The sequence below is a fragment of the Oryctolagus cuniculus genome, chromosome 6 (genome assembly GCF_051225735.1).
Source record: "Oryctolagus cuniculus isolate XC-2025 breed Fujian yellow rabbit chromosome 6, ASM5122573v1, whole genome shotgun sequence".
Taxonomy (NCBI): Eukaryota; Metazoa; Chordata; class Mammalia; order Lagomorpha; family Leporidae; genus Oryctolagus; species Oryctolagus cuniculus.
In genome coordinates, this window is record NC_142872.1 from 117,011,511 (window position 1) to 117,032,074 (window position 20,564).

General features: G+C 41.7%; 1 protein-coding gene across 1 annotated transcript in view; it reads right to left on the reverse strand.

The window, feature by feature from the left end:
- Positions 1 to 20,564, reverse strand: part of PIP4P2 (phosphatidylinositol-4,5-bisphosphate 4-phosphatase 2) — a 71,060-nt gene that overhangs the window by 36,854 nt on the left and 13,642 nt on the right. The window contains exon 2 of the mRNA XM_002710684.6: positions 3,587 to 3,735. Within this exon, the coding sequence (XP_002710730.1) occupies positions 3,587 to 3,735 (149 nt within the window). The remainder of the gene's footprint in view (positions 1 to 3,586; positions 3,736 to 20,564) is intronic.

Below are 20,564 nucleotides of genomic sequence, written 5' to 3' on the forward strand. Positions count from 1 at the left end.
GACAAGGTCATAGTCAAAGTGGAAGTTCTCTCCTTCCTTCAGAGAAAGCTACCTCCTTCTTTGATGTCCCGTTCTTTCCACTGGGATCTCACTCACAGAGATCTTTCATTTAGGTCATTTTTTTTTCTGCCAGAGTGTCTTGGCTTTCCATGCCTGAAATACTCTCATGGGCTTCTTAAAGTATATTAATGAGGCAATTAGGTAAACATTATTTAAGTAAAAATATTAGATAATAGTATTGTATCAGTGTTAATATCCTGCATTTGGTAATTGCACTGTGACTGTATGAGTGAATGTTCTTGCATTTAGGAAATTTACACTATAATGTCTTGAGGGTGAAAGAGTACCAGGTCTGCACTTATCCTAAAAGAATGTGAAAAGAAATATTATTTCCTTAAAGAGAGATAAAGCTAAATATAGTAAAATGTTGTTATTTGGGGAATGTGGGCAATGAACATATGGGAATTATATATAGATTTATATATAAATATTTATATACAGATTTATATATTATATTAATATCATATAAATATAATATATAATACAATATCTATATAATGCATAATATATAATGTTTATGTATTAATATTATATTACTATATAATATTAATTATATATTATGATTTTAAGCATATATTATAATTACATAATTGTAATACATCATATATTTATATATATAATTATATAATTATAATGCACATAATTTTAACATTAATATATAATTATGTAATGTATAATATTAGTTATATTAATATGGTCAATTAATTTTATGATCTATAATACTAATTAATATTATGTATTATAAATATTATAGATCTATAACTAGATCTTTATTATATATTTATATAATAAATTATATACTATATAAATATATCAATATATTCTTTATATAATATTGATATTATTTTTCTAATTTTTCTGTGTCTTAGTATATCAAAAAATAGATTTCAAAAATTTTAAATAACCTTAGTAGAAATACATGTACATATATGTGTTAGCAATAAGCCACCCCTAATTTGCTACATTATAGACAACTAAATCTGAATATCTAAAATTCACAAACATTCAGAATGTATATCTGAAGTATCTATAAAGATTAAAAAAAAAACTGGGTTAACTTTTATATATTCAGAATTTACCATTAAGTAATTGTATGCCTGAAAAATGACAGGATTTGTTTTTATATTTCATTTTTATTTTTTTTTTAATATTTCATTCCTGTCTCACTTCTACAGCTCAGTTCCTTCATCTGTGAAACAAGACAAATGAACAAGAAGATTTCAAGCCTGGGTCTCAGTGCCAGCTGATTTCATATCACATCTGGTCTGCAGTGAAGTGCGGCGGGGGTGGAAGGCAGTATCCTCACACATACATTTTAAAATTCATACTTGGGAAAATACACTTTACATATGGCCAATAAAATCAGCACTTTGCTCCTGTAGTCCCAACAAGAAACTCCATGAGGTAGATAGTATTATACCATTTACGTGAGGAAACCACAATTAGGAGAAGTCCCCAAAGATCTACGAGTACAGCCGCTAAGTGGTGGAACGAGGACTCAAACTCCAGTCTCAGCCTCAGAAGGCCAGGTTCCTAATCAGTTACACAGTCACTAGTGCTACCTTCCCCAGCACCTCTCAGATTTCCCGCACATTGTCCTAGAAATCTTCACCCATTTCACCATAAATTCTGTTTTCCAAGTTTTGCTAGCATTTTTCCATATTTTTTTCTCTTTCTCATACACACAGACAGTACCTACTTCCCTTGCCAATTCAACCTACTGAAACAAAAAGGACTTGTATTAGCCTTATTGTGTTTCACTTTTCCATCACAGGTGGATCAGGTTCCTATCAAAGTGGCTACACAGGAGGGTGGCTACACACATACCCTGTTTTAGGTGATGGGAAGAGAACGACTCATAGTAAAACTGAACATAGCACAGAGGCAGTGGACACAAGGGAACTGTTTCTGGATCCAAGCCCACCACACTATTGTTTTCAACCTAGCAATTCTACAAAGAAGTCCTAGTCCACTAACACTTCTTCATGCATAAATTTAAGATCACATTGCACTTTAAATTTTAACAAGCAAGATGTTAAGGTACTCCTCAATGTCTTTTTATTTTTTTTTCACTTTTTTCTGCTATGATATTACCTATTCCACACAAGGCAATCCGATTGTATTCACTTTCTTTAGAGTTTTCATAATTATTTACATTTCTTTACTACACAAGGGCAAGAATTATTTAAAAATTTCAGTTCAAGTGTCCTTAAGTCGATTAGCAGTTTATTTAGAGCCAAATCCCACTGATCCTACATGAACTCATCACTCCTAAGTTAACAGATGGACCATTTGCTAGATCCACAGGGACTTTGAGATTCCCGCATAAATGTCCTAGAAGTCTGGGTTTACTTCCCAGTGTAAACATAAAACTTTAAAACATTTTTTCTACTCATTAAAGAATAAAGGTTGGTATGGCTGGAGCAATAAGAGGAAAAAATAACACTAATGTCAAATCCAAGAAAATCTGGAAGGCAGTTTTTTTTTATTGCTACTTATGTCTAACAATTCCTATTCACTTGTGAATTACACAAACAGCACTGAAGAAGTTAACGCCAATTCAATTTACTAATCAGTGCTCAGTGAGTTTTATAGTATCATCTACTTGTACAATAAAGTTTTTCTACAAATGATGCCCCTTTAGAGAAAAAGTATTTAAAGTGGAATATATCGCTTCATGCTTAAGGTTTTGTGACTTGTCTACAAAACATAAAAAGCCCAGTATCTATGTGTTACAGTTTTTAGAGACAATAATGACTGGCTTTCTTAGACTTTCCTGAAGAAAATAATTTCATTTTTATATTTTACATTTTAATTAGTAATGAATTATTACTAATTACAAATGAAATTAATAATAAACCTAACGATGAAAGTAGAACAGTATTTCATCTAAACCAGTATATGCCTTATCAGCTTACTAGTTGAAATGGTAAAAATATTGCTTAAAATTTAGTTGCTCTTCAGAAAGCTCAGTTTAAAAAACTTCAATTTTTTTAACATTTCACTAAATTAATATCTAATAAATGAAATAAAAGGTCAAACTATTTGTAAATACTTCAGCACAGATGTCAATAATAAATGCATAATCACAAAGACCAGAAAAACAATACTGATATCCTATAAACTTAAGTTTAAATATTTTCCACATAAGAACAAAATCCATCCTTACAGTGAAGTTTGGCATATTTTCATTTTAGTGAAAACCAGAATATATTCAGTGGTGATATGGGGAGATCCGTGAAGAAAATTACAGAACAACTGCCATAGTCAGTCTCAATTTACAAAGTAAAGAGTCAACTGTCATTTTATTTAAATTCACCGTGAAGCTTTTTTAATGAGGTCAGCTTTAAACACATGAAGACATCTTTGTATGATAAAAAGAGACAGATAAAAGAAAAGTCAAAACAGATTCCCATATTTGTATCCAACCCATATCTACCTTTTAGAAATATTTTTGAGGTATTTCCCATGAGAATAAAATGTCAGATAACAATTTATGCTTTTATTAATGAAAATCTCCACTTACCGTAGCTTCATTGCAAACTGTGCACTTAACCACATGCTGGTGAAGTTTGCCATCCAAATTGATTAGAGACTGGCACACACGGCAGTTTATTACTGGAATACCACTGGCATCTGGACTAGCAATGGCGGTATATGGCGGCGGGAGTTCCGCTGGAAAGATATTAGACACTGAATGAGGATCTCAAAGATGACATTAGGGTGGTTTGAGTACATAAGCAACAGATGCAAAGTGGCAACGCAAAATCATCCTCTCACCCCCATCTTTTCACTTACGTTTTTAAAGGTAGTCAATGTATCCCTGTTTCAGAGCATAAACAAGTATGGGACTATCTTGTGTGTGTGTTTAAAATTTAAAAGGCAGAGTGAATGAGAGAGAGGGAGAGACAGAAAAAGATGTTCCATCCAATGGCTCGATCCCCAAATGGCCACAATAGCCGGGGCTAGGCTAGACCAAAGACAGGAGCCAGGAACTCCATCTGGGTCTCCCATGTGGGTGGCAGGGTCCCAGGTACTTGAGCTCTCATTTGCTGCCTTCCCAGGTACTTAAGCAGGAAGCTGGAATGGAAGCATGGAGTATCCAGAACTTGAATCAGCACTCAAATATGCGATGATGGAGTCCCAAGTGCAGCTTAACCTGCTGTGCTGCAACATCTACCCAAAATAATATTGTACTCTAATAAAATCTAAGTCATGTTTGCTTGAGTCTTTCCCATTGACCCAGTCCTTTGTACTAACCTGTGCTCAACATATCCACCCCATTCCCAGGTGCTAATTAGTAAAGTCTGCAACTGGGGAGTGGTGACTTATGCCCAAAGCACAAATCTTACAGTAGTGATCTGACCACCAAGAAGCACAAATGGTCAATGAAAGCAGTTTTAAAATCACTTACACAAACGCATAAATTGTGCAGTGTCATGCTCTCTTTTTATACTGGAGCCAATATAATTACTGCTGGCTATGAAAAGAATAAAATAAGGTTTTGGAGGCAGTCAAGGAGAGATGAGAGTGAATCTAGGAAAACTAAACTTATCAGCATCAAACAAGGATGGGAACCATATTAATTATAAACACAAAGCAAAAACAAAGAAAATTGAACAACTTTTAGTTTCAAATTACTACTTACATTAAAAACCTAAAAAAAGTCCATAAAAATTTATATGTAAAAAAAGTGATGTCTGGGCTCATTCCCCAAATGGCCATAGAGACCAGGTCAGGCCAAAGCCAGGATCCATGAACTCCATCTGGGTCTCCCACGTGAGTGCCAGTTACACTGCCTTCCCAGCTGTGTTAGCCAGGAGCTGGACTGGAAGCAGAGCAGTAGGACTCCAAACAGCACTGGCTTAACCCTCAGAACCACAACACATGGACATATTCATAGTGCTGTTGAATATGTTTGAAGATTTCCTTAATGCAAAAACACAGACACCCTACTGTTTGTTTTGGGGTTTTTTTTTTTTTTTTTTTTTTTTTTTTTTTTTTTTGAGAGAGAGAGATTTAAGGCTGACTGAGTGGGTGAAAAGTGAACGCCTAGTTTCAGAATACGTAGTCATCTACCAGAAGGTGCACATTCGTTACGAGTCAAAAAAGGAATCCTGATATAATATGCTGGAATGGGATTTCTATAGGCGACTGCCTAACCTCTTTCCATAGCTGTCTCAATTATAGGATATAAGGCCCTTTCAGATGAGGTTTTGTTTTAGGATATTTGGAATGAGCCAGACCATAACACATGATTGAAGAACCCTATCTCAATGTGCTTTTATAATACTATAAAATACAATCACAGGGCTTGCACTGTGCAGTAGCAGGTTAAGCCACTACCTGCAGTGCTGACATCCCATATGTTCTGCTCCACTTCTGATCCAGCTGCTGATAGCCTGGGAAGGCAGTGGAGGATGACCCAAGTGTTTGGGCCCCTGTACCCATGTGGGAGACCTGGATAAAGCTCCTGGCTCCTGACTTTGGCCTAGTCTAGCCCTGGCCATTGTGGCCATTTGGGGAGTAAACCCATGGATGGAAGATTGATTCTCTTTCTCCCTCTCTCTCTCCCTCTAATTCTGACTTTCAAATAAATGAGTAAATAAATAAAAATTCACAATACATAATCATTGAAAAAAGCTAATATTTAAATAGAGGTTTTCTATCAACTACACTAAATTTTGAAATCTGATATGTTTTTTAAAGATTTATTTATTTGAGAGGCAGAGTTAGAGAGAGAGGGAAAGACAAAGAGGTCTTCCATCTGCTGGTTCACTCTCCAAATGGCTGCAATGGCCAGAGCTGAACGGATCTGAAGCCAGGAGCCAGAATCATCAGCAGAGAGCTGGATCTGAAGTGGACCAGCTGGGACCTGAACCAGCACCCATATGGGACTACGGCATCACAGGCTGAGGCTCAACCTACTATGCCACAGCAGAGGCCCCATGAAATCTGATATTTTTGGAAAGAGTTAGAGCATAACATATTGTGGTATGTTTAAGATCTTCATACTATCAAGCAAGCCTGGGATTTAGCACCTAGTTTTTTTTTTTTTTTTTTTTTTTCCCAGACTGAAAAGGATTAGCAACAAGTGTTGTTCATTCAATTGATTCAGAAGTTCTGCAGCAGCCACGGCTCTGAAAGAGGCCACTCTGACATGACAGTGTACATTGCTGGGAAGCTTAAACCAGAACCCTGCCGAACACTGAACTTGAAAAGAAGATATACGTGTCTTTAATTACAAAACCAGCTTAAATCCTTAAAGGAATTTCAGATGGAGCCACGGTGACCTGCAACATATTCATCAAGAAGATAAAAACAAGTTAAAGGAACCATGAGTCAACAACACATTTAAGACTTAGCAATTTGCAAATTAGTTTCTCAGCTCTCAAAAAAGAAGACATAATTCTGAGGAGAAGAATATATATTTCACTACATATATGCGAATGCTGTTTTTAACACTTATAAATGTCATTATTAATCAAAGTTGGTTTCATCTTTTGCCATTTTCTAGAATTACAAAGTAAAATGAAATAGGTTTCCCATGATCTCACGATCTATTTTACACAGAATGATAGAAAATAAATTTAAAGACAACTGCATAAAGAAAACAGGTGTTTAGGCCGGCGCCGCGGCTCACTAGGCTAATCCTCCACCTAGCGGCGCCGGCACACCGGGTTCTAGTCCCGGTTGGGGCGCCGGATTCTGTCCCGGTTGCCCCTCTTCCAGGCCAGCCCTCTGCTGTGGCCAGGGAGTGCAGTGGAGGATGGCCCAAGTGCTTGGGCCCTGCACCCCATGGGAGACCAGGAAAAGCACCTGGCTCCTGGCTCCTGCCATCGGATCAGCACGGTGCGCCGGCCGCAGCGTGCCGGCCGCGGTGGCCATTGGAGGGTGAACCAACGGCAAAAGGAAGACCTTTCTCTCTGTCTCTCTCTCTCACTGTCCACTCTGCCTGTCAAAAAATAAAAAAAAAAAAAGAAAGAAAGAAAACAGGTGCTTAACGGGTGAAGGGAGGCAGCGACATTGTCACTACATACAAGGGCACTGGAACCCATCCACTTTAAGCAAAAGCTATGCTCAAAGGAATCTCCTATATTTCAATAGGTAATTTTTTACAAATTTATTCATTTGAAAGAGTTACAGAGAAAGAGAGAGAGAGAGAGAGAGAGAGAGAGATCTTCCATCTGCTGGTTCATTCCCCAAATGGCCCCAAAGGCTAGAGCTGGGCCAGGCCAAAGCCAGGAGCCTGGAACTCCACCCACAACTCCTATGTGAGTGGCAGGGGCCCAAGATCTTGGGCCTTGGAGCTGGATTGGGAGTGAAGCAGCCGAGACTAGAACAGCACCCATATAGGATGCCCGCATTGCATACGATGGCTTAACCTGCTATGCCACAAGGCCAGCCCCCTCGGTGCATGATCTTAAGAATCATTTGGATGGTATGACAACCAACAAAATCCTGTGAATTCTTCCTCTAAGATTTGTACAACATAATTAAAAAAATTTAGTTGAGAGAGCAGGCTCTCATCTGCTGGTTCACTCCCCAAATGCCTGGACATCCCAAACTGAGCTGGGACCAGGATCAGGACAAGGAGCCAGGAACCCAATCCAGGTCCCCTGTGTGAGTGGCAGGCACCCAACCACTTAAGCCATCACTACTATTTCCCAAAGGAAGCTAGACAGGAGCTGGAGCCTGGTATTGAACACAGGCACTCTGACGTGGAACACAAGAATCTTAACTGCTGATTAAACACCTACCTCATGTACTACATAAATTTTAATCTGTCAAAAAAGAGAAGTTTTCAGTGACAAAAACATGCCCAAATCTACTCTTCTGAAGGCTTGGGAAGTGGAGGAAAGGAGCAGAACAGCCAGTGAAGATTAGAATGTTAAAATAGAGGGGCTGGTGCTGTGGCACAGAGGGTTAATGCTCTGGCCTGAAGTGCCGGCATCCCATATGGGCACCAGTTTGAGACCTGGCTGCTCCACTTCCTATCCAGCTCTCTGCTACGGCCTGGGAACAGAGTAGAAGATGGCTCAAGTCCTTGGGCCCCTGCACCCATGTGGGAGACCAGGAAGAAGCTCCTGGCTCCTGGCTTTGGATTGGTGCAGCTCCGGCCATTGCAGCCATCTGGGGAGTGAACCATGGGATGGAAGACCTCTCTCTCACTCGCTCTTTCTCTGCCTCTCCTCTCTCTGTGTAACTCTGACTTTCAAATAAATAAATAAATCTTTTAAAACAAAAAGAAAAAACTATGCTTGAGATAGATGAAACAGTCAGGAGACACTGGCCTGGCCCAAGAGACAAATGGAATCAATCCAAGAGATCAATAGAATGACAGCGGATGCAGCCTAATAGCTCCACTCCACAGTGCTTCCAGGCCCATCATTTCAATTTTCTGTTCCTTACTCCTGCCATAAGCTGATTTAGAGATATTTCTTGTACTTAGGCCTCTCTCTGTCACTCAGCTTTTACTCTAAGGGAACCTTCACCTATAGCTCTATCTCCTCTTGAAAAGAACTTGTACTCTCATGACACTTATTCCACAACTGGTAAACCAACACCAATTAGCTACTTAGTTCTGTTCACTTTTTCTCTGTTTACTTTAAAACAGTGAACAGATCACCATGCTCATCTGTTTTGCATGTCTGCACTGGTTTGCAAACTCCGCTGTAATCAGAACTCAGAGTCATTAGATCTTAAGAGTCACACTGGTCCTTCATTTGAAGTCTTGCCTCTTTTTAAAACAATAGACATTTTCTCTACAGAGTCTGCTTAAAATGAAAAATGTTTTTTCCTCCATTTAAGAAGTATTTGTTAGGTCAGTAGTCTTTAATTCCAAAAAATACTCCCTCATGCGCTCCAGAATTGCATAGTGTTCTTTAGAAATTCAAGCAATCTTATCAATCATATAATCTAATTTCATTTTCTGGAAGAGAGGACTGAAGCCAGAGATTCTGACTGTTGAAGGATTACATAGAACTCAGCAAAGCCAAAAGTTGACTCCTGTCCTAGAGATGTCTCCACAGTAACAGATGACTCTCTTAATAAATAATGACTTAATGTGGGGGGAAGATGTAAAGTCCAGTAAGGAGATTCTGTAGAAACAGGCAAGAATCTGATAATGAAGATCTCTAGAGAATCAGATCTGGGTTAAAGCAAATTAGCAGGAGGAAAGTGAAGAATCAAAAAAATAAAAAATTAAATAGAATAGGAAAAAATAACCATTTCATGTTAATGAAATCTTCATGGAAGACTAAATCTCATAAAATAGACAGAAAACTGAGACTTACAACAAAGAATGGAAGAATATGGATCACAAGGCAAATGCGATTGTCTTACTTGTGGGGAGCAACTGGGAGCAACTCGGACTAGACTAAGTTACTGGAATTAAGACTTATTCTATGCATCTGCTCTCCCACAATATGGCGCTGGGAGAGGAGAAAACAGCTTCTACGCAGCTGCCTCTTGCCAACTTGAGTGATGACCTCCAGGAGCTGATCCTGCTCCTGATTGGAGGAGAGCAGCGTACTCGGCGTGTGGGCAGCCGAGTTGGGATTGGTGGAAGAGGACTATAAAGGAGGAGAGAGACAACATGCACCAGGAACATCTATCTGAAGGAACACCTGAGCAGCCACTGAGAGAGCCGGCCGGCGGTGTGCCGCTCCCCCGCGGAAGTGGGGAAAGTGGCCAGGGGGAACCGCCCTTCCACGGAGGTGGAAGGGACAGTAGCCAACCCGGGAAGAACCAGCAGCAAACCCGGGGAGGGCCGAGCAGACGAAAGAACAGCGCAGGGTCTAGTGTCGCTCCTCCACGAAGACGGGGAGCGACATAATGGTGCCGTGACTCGGATATGAAGCCTAGGCAGGGCTTAGTGTCGTTCCTCCACGAAGAGGGGGAGCAACATAATGGTACCGTGACTCGGATAGGAAACTTAGGAGGGAAGAAACGGGAAGAAGTGGGAAAATATCGGAGAGAGAGACTAGCAAACAGCCTAGGGAAAAGCCGGACGAAAAAGGTGCTGGAAGAAGCTATTGAAAGCCTAGGCATAGACTCAGATATGGACTACGGGGGGAAGCTGGGAGAAATCTCTAAGGTCGAAAGCGAAAGTGAAAGCTAGAACAAACAGACTTGGATACGGACTGTGGGGAGAAGCCAGGAGAAATGAGGGAGGAATATTGTTGGAAGAAAACTTAGGGAAACATACCGGGTAGAGAAAAATGTTAGGGAAATTGAAGCCGCGGGGGGCAGGCCGAGGCGGAAACGTAAGCCAGTTTGGAATTCTTTAAGTCAGCCCGGGGGGCAAAAGGCAAAAATCTGGAACCAGAGGCAGAGACGTGGGCCGCCAGGTTGGAATCCGTCAGATTAGCCCGGGGAGCAAAAGACGGGAAGCCAAACCATAAGGCGGAGACGCATAAGCTAGGTTGAATTCGCCAGGTTAGCCCGGGGAACTTAGATTGAATACTAGTGGCGGAAACGTGAGCTGGGGCTGTGTGACTCGCGGAAGCCGCCGTGTGCAGAGAGAGCACGGGGCGTGAATAGATAGGGAACGCGGGGCTGGCGCGAGGCCGTGGTGCGGACGCGAAGGGCGTGGAGGGCGTGGAGACCACGGAGCGCGTGAAGCCAAGCCGCGCAAAGTCGGGAAGCTGCGCAGGTGGGAGAAGCACGGGCTGAAGCGGCTCAGAGCCGGGAAGCTGCCGAGAAGCAGCCTGGGGCGGGCGCCGGGAAGCCGCAGGGATAAGAGAAACAGAAGTTTAGAAGTAAAATGAGAGAAATAGGAATGCTGGTAGATAGAAGTAAAATAGGAGAAATAGGAATGCCCGGAGATAGGGAAATAGAGAAAAATAAGGCCTCCCCACAACATGGCAATGAGAGAGCTTGGATTCGGTCTGCCTGATTAGGAAGGCGGTGAGCACCTGCAGGCGGCTAGCAGCTTATGCGCTGCAAGTCACCGAAGACAGGCACGAATTAACATCAATAAGTCTCCCCACAATACCGCAATGAGAAGGCTTGGATTCGGTCTGCCTGATTAGTAAGGCGGTAAGCACCAGCAGGCAGCTCGACCAGAGTATGAGCTGCAGGTCACCGAAGACAGGCACGAATCAACACCAATTAAGTCTCCCCACAATACGGCAATGAGAAGGCTTGGATTCGGTTTGCCTAATAGGGCTTGTAAGCACCTGCATGCAGTTCTAGCAGAGCAGAGCATGCGCTGCAGGGCACCGAACTCAGGCACGCATCAGCGCCTAAAAACCTCCTCACAACATGGCAAAGAGAGGACCCGGATTCGGTTTGCCTGATTGATAGGACTTGTAAGCACCTGTGGGCAACTCTAGCAAGCAGAGCAGAGTGTGTGCCACGGGGCACCGAAGACAGGCGCGTATCAACGCCAAAAATAAAAAGAAAGGGGGGCCGGCACTGCGGCTCACTAGGCTAATCCTCTGCCTAGCGGCGCCGGAACACCGGGTTCTAGTCCCAGTCGGGGCGTCGGATTCTGTCCCGGTTGCCCCTCTTCCAGGCCAGCTCTCTGCTGTGGCCAGGGAGTGCAGTGGAGGATGGCCCAGGTGCTTGGGCCCTGCACCCCATGGGAGACCAGGAAAAGCACCTGGCTCCTGGCTCCTGCCATCGGATCAGCGCGGTGTGCCGGCCGCAGCGCGCCGGCCGCGGCGGCCATTGGAGGGTGAACCAATGGCAAAGGAAGACCTTTCTCTCTGTCTCTCTCTCTCACTGTCCACTCTGCCTGTCAAAAAAAAAAAAAAAAAAAAAAAGAAAGGGGGATCTGTGGGGAGCAACTGGGAGCAACTCGGACTAGACTAAGTTACTGGAATTAAGACTTATTCTATGCATCTGCTCTCCCACAATATGGCGCTGGGAGAGGAGAAAACAGCTTCTACGCAGCTGCCTCTTGCCAACTTGAGTGATGACCTCCAGGAGCTGATCCTGCTCCTGATTGGAGGAGAGCAGCGTACTCGGCGTGTGGGCAGCCGAGTTGGGATTGGTGGAAGAGGAATATAAAGGAGGAGAGAGACAACATGCACCAGGAACATCTATCTGAAGGAACACCTGAGCAGCCCCCGAGAGAGCCGGCCGGCGGTGTGCCGCTCCCCCGCGGAAGTGGGGAAAGTGGCCAGGGGGAACCGCCCTTCCACGGAGGTGGAAGGGACAGTAGCCAACCCGGGAAGAACCAGCAGCAAACCCGGGGAGGGCCGAGCAGACGAAAGAACAGCGCAGGGTCCTGTGTCGTTCCTCCATGAAGACGGGGAGCGACATTACTGAAACACTCAGAAGAAGCCATTATTACACTGCAAACCCACAAGTGCTAATATTACATTTTCCCATCACAAACTTCAGCCTAATTTATTTATTTTATGCCAAACCACTCCTTTGTCTTGCTAATTCATCCTGGTGTATTAATGCATGGTTCATTTGTTTCCAGAGCCCAGATATGTCTCTAGCATTTTAAAAGTTGACACTGTTTTGCTGGATACTCTGTTATCTCAGTTAATCCCTTCTCAGTGTCTTCAATGGCAATATTTGCCAGTTTATTCACTTACATCACTAGATAGCCCTTCAGGTCCTTGACAAAGATGATGTATCAAAATTGAAAAATGACTTCAGATTAAAATGAGAGATATTTTAGGATACCATGATATTAGAGGGAACAAGAAAGATATAAAAAGCAGCAGCCTGTTATGAAAATCTAAGTCTTCACCTCCAATTTTCATTGCATGGATTAATTTTCCCTTAGGATCTTTCTGGAGTATTTGTAAGGTACAGAATGGGCTTGGCTCCTATGGGATAGCTGAATCTCACATCAAATCTCTCCAAGCTGGTCCAACACAGAGAAAAGAAATCAAAGAACAAAATCTCTTCCAAGAGACTCTTGGGTTCTCCCAGAAACACAACACTCTCAGAAGGAACTATCTGAATTCAGCTGACAATGAAAGTGTGCTAGTTAACAGGTCACTAACTCTCAGCTCCAAATGCCCCCTTCCCTACTCTGCATTGAGATGCTGGAGTTGGATTCTATAAAGCATAGTTTGGCTTTGCTAGCTTCCTCCTAGTTATGCTCTGTTAATAGGAGGTGATAGAAGGAGAAAGACCACAAGCTTGGAGAAGGAAGAAGGGACTTGTCCCTTCTATTTGCTACCAATTTGCTTGCTGTGTCTCTGAAGTACCCTGAAAGAGTACTCCTTCAACCTTGTGGCAGCAATTCTCTTCCACAGCATCACTAAATCAGTTTTCAGTTTTCAACATTTGCTTCACTGTGTCTCCCTTCAAAAAGGACATCAGCAGGGCCGGCACTGTGGTGTAGTAGGCTAAGCCTCTGGCTGCAGCACCAGCATCCCATAAGGGCACCAGTTCTCGTCCTGGCTGCTCCTCTTCCAATCCACCTCTCTGCTATGGTCTGGGAAAGCAGTAGAAGATGGCCCAAGTGCTTGGGCCCCTGCACCTGCGTGGGAGACCCAGAAAAAGCTTCTGGCTCCTGGCTTCAGATTGGCACAGCTCTAGACATTGCAGCCATTGCAGCCATTTGGGAAGTGAACCAGCAGATGGAAGATCTTTCTCTCTGTAACCCTATCTCTCAAATCAATCAATAAATCAATCAATCAAATGGAAAACAGGAAAGAAAGGACATCAGCACCAGCTAGCCAGTGTTCCTGCTCCTGGAACAAGTACTTGGGCCATTTTCTGCTGCTTTCCCAGGCACACACAGTCTTCCTTTAGGGTTCAAAGACACTAGCACCAACTGACCAATGTCTCCTCCTCAGAAGTCATGCTTCAGATCTATAGAATGTCTCCTCTAAGTTTCCAAATTTTAATGACTACAATCTCTTCCCTTGTTCTCCTCAGCCCTAGTGGTGATAGATGCTTCCTATTACCTCCTCAATATCTTAGAGTAATATATTTACCTTTCAGTTACCCTGCTAATATCTTCCTATCTAATTAGAAATGCTTTACATGAAATTCTACTGTGTGGTTTCTATCTCTTAACCAGGTAAACCAATACAGAAACTCATGCCAGAAATGATCCTAGAGGGGCTGGCACTGTGGCATAGTGGGTAAAGTCACTGCCTACAGTGCCGGCATCCCATATGGGTGCTGGTTCAAGTACCAGTTGCTCCACTTCTAATCCAGCTCTCTGCTATGGCCTGGGAAAGCAATAGAATAAGGCCTAAGTCCCTGGGCCCCTGTGAATCTGCATGGGAGACCTAGAAGAAGCTCCAGGTTCCTGGCTTCAGATTGGAGCGGCTCCAGCCATTGCAGCCATCTGGGGAGTGAACCTGTGGATGGAAGACCTCTCACTCACTCACTCCCTGCTTCTACCTCTCTAAATAACTCTGCCTTTCAAATAAATAAATATTTAAAAAAAAAAATAAATGATCCTAGAAAACAGGAGGAGTAGTTTGGTTAAATCGGGCCTACATGCTGTGCTGAGCTCCTTAGCAATGGGAAGTGGGATGGTAGTAATCCATAGCATACAACAGCATCCTGATCAACTGAATTATACCCTGTCCTTGATCGTGATGTTTGTGGCCCATTCACTTGATCGTTATGGCAGTCATAATCACTACATGAAATTAATCTGGATGGATCTCATGAACGCACTGGACACTTACAGAATAAAAATGAGAATGTCAGGTCTTTAAACTCAAGTCATGGTTAGAGAACCATGATGCTGGAGTTGGAATTCTGCAAAAGATGGCAGATGGTAGAACTACTGAAGCCGTAAAAGTAACATTTATTCCTAATTAACAAAGGGAATACATTACTAGAAATCAAATGCAAAATTTAACTGTACATACTGCAGAATTTTGAGGTAAATCCTCAGCATTACCGATTCTCTTACTGAAAGTTAGGACACTGATTGCATAAGAGTGAAACTTGGAACGAGGCCGTCTGGTTGTACCCAAGCAAAGCTGAGAATCTTAAACCCCTGAGTCACTCTGAGCCTGCCTTGCAAGTAGAAAATAGCCTTGTCTCTTGTGTCTGAGGAGACCAGCCTTCACTTCCTGGAAAACCCTGTAATGGTCTCACCTGAAGCAGTTGCCATACATGGGAAAAGCCATTTTCAATAAAATGCAGTTGAAAAATCCTCTGTTGCCTCAAGATGATGACAGTCAAATCTTAATGTGCTCCACAGTTGAGCTCAGGAAGAAACAATTATACATCGAGAGAACTGCAAAGTTTTATCTATGTATGTATTGTCAGAAACCTAGGGAATATCTGTGGGAGTGGATCCGAAAGGTGTTAAACCAAAGAGGATGAAATGTAATATAGAACTGGGCTGGGTTTACTAGAGTCCATGTTCCTTTTAATGCTAGAAGTGACTCTAAGAGTTTACTTGTTGGTGGATGAGACATGATATTACAGTTAATGACTCAGCAGAAGCAATCACAGACTCAAGCAGTCAAAAACGTTGGAGTGGACTTATCATGTCAAACCTGCACACCCACTCTCAGGTCAACCCCAGAGATGGCCCAGCGTATACTCCTTTCACTAAGACACAGATAAAAAGGCATTTTAGAGGAACACATGCATCCTGGTGTGGCTGCTCTTCAACACAGACGAGGCATCACAGTTTGAGATGACTCCACTGGGCTGTGCTGCCTGCTTTCAATGGGAATTGATTGGGGGATACTTGAGTAGCAGGCCAAATAGCAGCACTTAGACACTAAAGACAAGGTGAGTACATTTATTATAATGGGAAGTAGTGAATATTAGAATATTTTGACCCCAAGGACATTTGGCAGTGGCAAACTAAAATTAGTCTAGCAATGAAATGAATGAGAAAACATTCTATGTGTTTTAACCAGCAGCCTAACTTGAATAGTCACAATAAAGTCACAATTGTTCAACCAGTTCCCAACAAAAGGAGGTTCACAGACCCAGAGCACCTTAATGGAAAGAGTGGCCCTGAGAGAGAATCCAGAATCACTGGCATAGTACATACAAAAAAAGCTTCAAGACTTCATAGAGAATGCATTCTCTTTTATTTCCACTTTCTGCAAACATTTTGAAAACTTCTTACATTGTAAATAGTCCTTCAAACCTTGCGCAAAAAAGGTCAGAGGCTATTTAATAGACTGTTTACTGTGGGAAAGAGAACACCCAGATTGTTCAGAAATTATGAGAAAACTGGTTCTTAAATAGTGCTCATTCCAGATGGAGTCAAAAATGATCATCAGGTGAAGGATGGAGTTTTAGTTCAACTTACAGTGGTCCCAGTTCCTACCTTGCATTTATTTTCCTGGTTCCTGAACATATTACTGGAACAGACATTCTTGGAAACCAATGAAGTTGCCAACTTTGTTCTTTAGCCAAATTTTGGAGTAGGAAAGACCAAGGGAAAGTCTACAGAATTTAAACCAAAAGCAACACTGTGGGCAAACTGCCGAGGATAGTGGCACTGTGAAACACCTGAAAGGTGTAGGAGTATTGCTATCTATCACACCTTCAGTAAATTTACTTGTTACTCTAAGTTTGACAGATACCCTGGATAATCCTGATTTCCCAACTAAAATGTGGTCAGGTCATTTATGAGCTCTGATGCCAGAGAAAAGTCAAGGCCTTCAACTATTTCAGGGGGAAAGCAGCAGCATGCCAAGTACTCCAGAGTGGATGCCTAAGAGTTAACCTTTTGTCAGTCACAAGTACTCCAGCATCTACTCTCCCAGGCACTCCACTAAATCAGGGGTCCATGGAAAATGAGGCATGCTCCTGGGCCTCAAAGAGCTCCCAGGGCTCAAGGAGCTCATGTTCTAAATATATAGAAAGGCCATAAAACTGCAATTACAATTTGGAGTGTTAAGTGCCCTCTAAGGACATGCACACAGGAGACTGGGAGCATAAATGACAGCACCTAAAATTGACTATGTCGGAGTGTGTTTCAAGTTTGGGGGAGATGAAGGGAAGAGTGGTGGCAAAATCCTCTTGGCACAATGTAGCATTTTTTCAGGCGATGCAACCCTTCTATACGTTTTTATCACTAATGCCTCCAAACACAAGTTCTAAAAAACAGTAACACTTTTGTAAATGTGAGTGTAATATCAGCTTGGGACCAATGTCACCCTACATCCTGGCACCTCCATTGCTACTTCTAGGTGCTTATATAGGTTCAGGAGAGGCTCTAAGGCACCATCAAACAAGGCTAGTCATGACGAATACTGAATGCCACTATGACCTGTTCATCTACTATCCTTCCCTACCTTAGTGGTCCCAAGCATTTGAGCTGTCTCAAAAAACTGCCACACAAACGAAGACACTGGTAATAAATACCCAATGACCTGCTAGTGACCGATTTTTGGATGACAACGGTTTCTACTCGAATCTGTATATTTCTCACAAAGAAATTCCTACCTTATCCTAATAATTCATTTCATCTGTGGCACTAGTGCTTTTTCCAACTATTGACAACTTATGCATATATATTCCTCTCATACTTTATTAATCACTGTGCTTTGTTTCTATTTTAAAAAGTACAAGTTATTCTAGTAAGATTGGTGTAAAATCATATTGCTTATTTGCATGGTTCTTTTAGTTTGTTGTCTACAATGTTGCTTTCAAGAAAGTATTTTTTCAAAGAAAATAGAGATGTTCATTTTTAGAACAGACAAAAAATTATCTCCAGGGCAAAAAACATGCAGCAGCCTAAGAATTAAGAAACTCCACCTATAGCCTAAGGTGGTTAAGAATCCTTATTCTGTCACTTCTCCCTAGGCACTTCATTTCACTGCATATCACATAGAATGTATGTTGTCAGGGAAAGCAAGATACTCCTTTGTATATAACTACATAAACACATTTAATGACAACTTACAGAATACAAGTATTACTAAATCATTAATAAAGTGTACTTATATGTAATTGAACCAAAATATAAGATATTTTTAGATAAGAGAGAATATGAGGGGGAAAGTAACCTCAATATATTGGGCAGGATAGACAGTTCAACTGGATTTGTAATGTTTTATTTTCTTAAAAACATGAAACAGTAGTATACAATGTTAAAATCCAGTAGAACAAGATGGTAAAATACATAAATTATTGTCATTAGTATTTTTCTAGTTAAATATCTCCTCCATTTATAAAATGGCTTAGGGATTAATAGATATTGGATAAAAAGTGAATAATTTAGTAATTTGGGACATTTCCACCATAAATCTGAGCCAAATCAGATACATATAAGGCATCTGATGTGTCCCTCAGAATAAATACTTGATTTTTAGGTATACAATAAATGCTGAAAGATATTTAGTATATAAATCCCTTAAATTCTAGTACTTACATATTTTTAGCCTCTAATTAAATTTCACTTCAAAATGCAGACATTGCTAAATAAATAAGAAGGGAAGCCATTAAAATGATGGTTCCCATCCCGGTCAGCAGGGGTTGCAGCCCTGGAGTTTCTCCCCTCCCCAGAGAGATATTCGAATGAGGAAAGGGATTTGAACACAAGCTCTGCAGATCTCTATGATCTTTTGTTCTCACATTCCGCCAGCTCCCCATACAAGCTCCACTCCATCATGCCATCCCTTCCTTGTTTTCTCAGTCTAACGTTCATTAATACAACTGATGTTTGTTGAGTGCTTGGATGAATAAGATCATACGCAAGGGGCTATGGTAGGTAGGGGCCCAGAGACTAAGAGACAGGAATCCTCTCAGGAATCCCCTCTCCCTCTGTCTGTCTGTCTGTCTCTCTCTCTATATATATATATTTATATACATACACATATATATATGTGTATACACATATACTAATGTATAATTAATATATACACATAAATATTAATATATTTATATTAATATACAGCATACATAAATAAATATTGATAAATATATAATGGGCATGTTGAAAGACATTGCTTTGGGAACATTTATCTCCCAGCAGCAGAGATTAGAAAAGACTGCGTGAAAGAAAAGAACCTTAGGCTGGCGCCGCAGCTCACTAGGCTAATCCTCCGCCTTGCGGCACCGGCACACCGGGTTCTAGTCGCGGTTGGGGCGCCGGATTCTGTCCCAGTTGCTCCTCTTCCAGTCCAGCTCTCTGCTGTGGCCAGGGAGTGCAGTGGAGGATGGCCCAAGTTCTTGGGCCCTGCACCCCATGGGAGATCAGGAGGAAGCACCTGGCTCCTGGCTTCGGATCGATCGGCGCAGCGCTCCGGCCGTAGCAGCCATTTGGGGGGTGAACCAACAGAACGAAGACCTTTCTTTCTCTCTCTCTCTCTCTCTTTCTCTCTCTCTCTTTTTCACTGTCTAACTCTGCCTGTCAAAAAAAAAAAAAAAGAATCTTGATAAATGGGTAGAATTTGAATGTTACAGTTTTTATATTCCCTTTCCCCCTCATCTATCTGTAGAATGTAAAAAGTAAGTCTCCATCTGGAAAAGTCTGGAAATGGCTCATAAATGTTACTAGTATGAAGTAATGAGCATGGTTTTGGGGAAAAGCACATAGACACAGCAGTGTTTCCCATGTCTTAATAGGATTCTTCCTGAGAAAATCGTGATGGGCTGGAATGATGAACCAAATGAAACATACTAAAATGTAACAGGTACAACTGCAAGTACCTGTACAGAGAGGTGGGGATGTAGTCTAAGAAACGACTTTTGTTAGCATGTTCAGGATTCTATCAAGGACAAACTCCAAATAAGGATCAATAACATAAGGAGGTCAAGGCGTAATTTATTTTTCAGACATACTGAATTTTTATTCAAAAAATATTTATATGGCTCAAAAATTAAAAAAAATGAGGAAGTGGGATTTAGCCTAGGGGTTAACATGTTATCAATCCCACATCAAAACTCCTGAGTTCAATTCCCAGCTGCTGCTTCCTGCTAATGCAGACTCTGGGAAGCAGTGGTGATGGCTCAAGCATATGAATTCCTGACACCCACATGGGAGACCTGAGTTGTGTTCCTGGTCCGTGGTCCTAGTCCTGGCCCAGTAGGACCACTGAGGGCATTTGAGGAGTGAACCAGTGGCTGGGAGGTCTATCTGCCTGTCTCTATGTACCTTTCTCTCCGTGTCTGTCTGCCTCTCAAATAAGTAAATTTAAAAACATAAAAGATGTATGCTCCGAAGTGTTATTCCAACATTTGTGCCCATCGATCATATCATACTTCAGAGATTTCCAATTACATTGTTACATGTCTCCTTGCAGTGTTTGTTTAGACAATCACAGGTATTACAAACACATTCACATCCTCATTTCCTCTTTCTCCCACACAGAGTATGTCTTATACTGTTCTTCATCTTGCTTGTTTTCAATTTACAGTATATCCTGGTAATCTTTCCATATGGTATATAGATATAGAGTTGTCTCTCTCTTTTTTTCTTTTCTTTCTTTTTTTTTTTTTTTTTTTTTGGACAGGCAGAGTGGATAGAGAGAGAAACAGAGAGAAAGGTCTTCCTTTTTGCCGTTGGTTCACCCTCCAATGGCCGCCACAGCTGGTACACTGCGGCCGGCGCATCGCGCTGATCCGATGGCAGGAGCCAGGTA